This window comes from Mastomys coucha, unplaced genomic scaffold (assembly GCF_008632895.1).
Source record: "Mastomys coucha isolate ucsf_1 unplaced genomic scaffold, UCSF_Mcou_1 pScaffold11, whole genome shotgun sequence".
In the NCBI taxonomy this organism is placed as follows: domain Eukaryota; kingdom Metazoa; phylum Chordata; class Mammalia; order Rodentia; family Muridae; genus Mastomys; species Mastomys coucha.
In genome coordinates, this window is record NW_022196893.1 from 14,487,014 (window position 1) to 14,490,881 (window position 3,868).

Consider the following 3,868-nt stretch of genomic DNA (forward strand, 5'->3'; position numbering starts at 1 on the left):
ATTTGTTTCTCATTACAGATAGTTGTGAGCCACCATGTAGTTGCTGGGATTTGAACTCATGACCTCTGGAAGAATAGTCAATGCCATCTCACCATCCCAGGAATCATTTTCTAGCAGAAGCCACACATAGTATCCCAAACTTCCACTTCTCAACCTCTGGTACCCAGCAGGTCACACCAGGCCTTCCTTCTAGCTTCAGGTACCCTACTGACCCAGATCTATGTCCTCTGTCTTGTGAGTGAGGAAGCTGAGGCTCGGCGCTTGCTGAAGAGTAGCCCTAGAAAGGGATGGAGGATCTGGATTCACACCTGGGCTCTGCTGAGCTTAGCATGAGCCTTCTTTGCTCCTCTCGTTAGTCTCAAACCTCCAGCTCCCGCTTCCTTGCCAAAGCCCAGTCATGGAGGAGAGATGGCGGGCTATTTTTTCTAACTTCCTCACGGTTCCAGCCTTGACTACTTAGGACAGCCTGGCCCCAGAAGCCTTGGTTCTCTGCACTGTCCCACCAGACCTCTCTGCAGTGGTCCACAGTCCTGCCTTGGGACCAGGAGCTTCCTTAGCAAATGATGGTGCCTTTTGCTGTTTACTTGGCGCGAGTTCCATACACGTGTTGGCTTCTGACAGCTCTGCCCTACTTCACAGCCCTGCTGTCATAGGTTCAAACTTCAACAAACTTCAGCATCGGACCAATAGACTCAGCACCAAGAACTTTCACCTACTAGGCTTGAATTGTGACTAGCTTTCTCCTCCAGCCCACCCAGCTTCAGCCTGCTCAATCACCCTATCTCATTTGGCCTCCGTGGGCAGCAGACTCTCAATGCTGAGGTCCTTCAGCAGGCTGGTGACCCAGGAACATGCTGCAGATAAGCTCTGCTTTCAGAAGCTCATGGAGACATAAGGTGGCACCAGCTTTTTATGAAGAGGTCTAAAGAACATGGATCCCAGCCTTCCTGGCCATAGCCAGTCTCCAACAAAGAGGAAGCCATCTTTGATCTTATCTACCATGTGTGGACCTACCACATACAAACAGGGGAAATACCAACAGTTGGCAGAGGGAAGGATCTAGAAAGATTTTTGCAAAGAACCAACATTGGTAGCACAAAACAGTCACTGAGGTTACCACTGAATCCCTCCTGCCCCGCCGACCTTTAGGCCCCTGGAATCCATAAAGAGAGCGCCACATGTTTCCACAGAGTTGGAAGGCATGCCTGGTCTTACACAAGCTGTACTTACCATTGGAGCGGTGTATGCAGGTGTGTTGGTTGTCACTGAGAAAAAAGCCACTGTGGCACTGGCACTCATAGCTGCCCATGGCATTGACACAGATCTGCTGGCAGCCACCGTTGTTGTCTTGGCATTCATCTACATCTTCAAGAAGGAGAGAAGGGAAGAAGAGATGTCACATCTGGAGCTAGTGGTCACAGACACAATCAATATCTGCATCAGTTAATGAAGGGTTTGCACCCCATGGTGCCATGCAATATGGGCATAGTACCATGCTATGACAGCACTGAACGGGGGCATTCCACAGCACCATGCCATGAAGATGCTGCATGGGCATACTCCATGGCACCATGTTATTATGTAGCACCTTAGTACCGTGCTACAACAATACTGCACAGGGGTACCTGCATAGCACCATGCTATGGAGATGCTACACGGTTGGTACACCAGAGGTATTTCATAGTACTCTGTTATGGTTCGAATATGCTTGGCCCAGGGAGTGGCACTATTAGAAGGTGTGGCCTGGTTGGAGTAGGTGTGTCATTGTGGGTGCCTGGAGGCCAGCTAGCAGCCTTCAGATGGAGATGTAGAACTCTGTACCATGCATGCCCAGACGTTGCCATGCTCCTGCCTTGATGATAATGGACTGAACCTCTGAACCTTTAAGCCAGCCTCAGTTAAATGTTGTCCCTTATAAGAGTAGCCTTGGTCATGATGTCTGTTCACAGCAGGAAAACCCTAACTAAGACATACTCCGTAGGAATACTACATGACATTCCATGGTAATTCTTCACAGTTGAACCACAGAAGTAGTCAGTTACAAACAAGGACTAGAGGGCTGTGGCTGCTCTCTGCGTGCCTAACATAGTTCTAAGCATCTTTCCCGTGTTCACTCCAGGCCTGCACAAACTCTCTCAGACTTAGATACGAGCTGTTTCACAGATGAGGAATCTGAATCCCATGTGCAGGACTACATGGAAAGTGGCAGGGGCAGACTTTAGACCCTATTGGATTGACTCCCGTGTCTGGCCTCTCCTCTAACTCCTATCCTCAGGATGACAGTGTGGACTGAAGTGTCTCCCCACCACATGAAGCTTGGCTGGCCACCGCTCACCCTTGCGTGCTTTTTCAACCTACCTCGGATTTACAGCTGGCAGCACAAGACCCTGGAGTCCCTAGAGGGAGGCTGGAGGCCAGGACAGCCTACACCACCCTGAAGGTCTCAGCTTGGCAGATTGATTTCAAAAGCCTGGAGGGTGGGGGAAGATTTGAAAAGCCCCTGACCTCTGGCTGCCAGGACTGCTGGGGAAGGCAGCCAAGAGGGCTTTCCCACTCAGCGGGAGGCACCGGCTCGGGGCCGACACTCACTTCTGACCAGAGGCTGCGGGCACAAAGGGTGTGCCTGGCTGAAAGGGCCTTTATGGAGCTCTGGTCCTGAGCAGAAACATCATGTTTCAATTACCAGAGTCATAAGCCCCTACTCTGTCGGTTTGTTTAATGAAAGAAGGGCTTCTTAAACCTTAATGTCCCATGGCTGTATTGTCATTTCAGGAGACAAATACATAAAACCACAAAGCAATATGTATGTGGAGCTACTGGCTGTGTCCAGCCCATCTCCAGCCTCTCCAACACACACACACACACACACACACACACACACACACACACACAGTCTTCCTTTTCACGTATACGTGCATGCACATACACTTTGGCACTGCAAATTTCCTATGCTTCTCAACACAGACATCTTTGGCCACTGAGGCCAAAAGGATGTGGGAAGGTAGAGGCAGGCGGTGACCTGCACTAAACTGGGGACAGCTTGGCTCTGCAGCACTGTCAGCTGGGTCCTATTTAGGCTTGAGGACGGCAGACCACTCAACCACCCAGGAGACCGCGGCTGCCTTTGAGGCCCACAGCGTGGAGCGTCATTACTCTCTGGCAAGCTCAAATGTCAGCCGTGTGGCTGTCAGAGGAGGGAAACAGAGCTCTCGGCTCTAAAAGCCACCGAAGTTTCCAGCTCACATGTAAAGGTGGCTCTTGCTGAGAGGAGCAGCAGGATCAGAGGCTGACCTGGAGGCCAGGGAGAGCGGCCTGGCATCATTAGTTCTCTGAAGAGCCTTCTCTACAGTTTTGTTGATGGCTCCCTGCTGGCCCAGCCCTACCAGCACCTTAGGGCGCCCCAAAGTGCACAGAGATGCCACCTCTCCTCCGGGCTGCAGGAGGGGTCTCTGCCTCCAGGCTGTGGCTCTGTACTGGGCACTGTCGGATCACCTGAGCAGCAGGAAGTCAGCATCCTGGACACATACTGTGGATCAAGGGGCCTCACTAGAACCTCAGATGCTCGTGGGGTGTGTGGACAACTGCGTTTCATTGATGGGACTCTGACACTCGGGGAGCTGCAGTGTGACCTGGGTGACTCCAGAGCAAGGGCCTGCAGCCATCTTGCTAGGCTGGCTCTTCCACAAATGCATTCAGACTAGTGAGGAAGAACACGCTCCCTCCTGAGCTTGAGTCTGCGGTCAACTTAAGCACACACTCCTGAGACTTATAGGACATGGTCCTGCTGAGAAGTACTGGCTCACGCCTTTAATCCCAGCACTTGGGAGGCAGAGGCAGGTGGATTTTTGAGTTTGAGGCCAGCCTGGTC

General features: G+C 51.7%; 1 protein-coding gene across 3 annotated transcripts in view; it reads right to left on the reverse strand.

Moving 5' to 3' along the window:
• The window catches only part of Scube1 (signal peptide, CUB domain and EGF like domain containing 1), a 127,162-nt gene that overhangs the window by 78,250 nt on the left and 45,044 nt on the right, over positions 1–3,868 (reverse strand). For all 3 annotated transcript variants that reach the window (XM_031351199.1, XM_031351191.1, XM_031351183.1), the window contains exon 4: positions 1,231–1,365. In XM_031351199.1, coding sequence (XP_031207059.1) covers positions 1,231–1,365 — 135 coding nt within the window. The remainder of the gene's footprint in view (positions 1–1,230; positions 1,366–3,868) is intronic.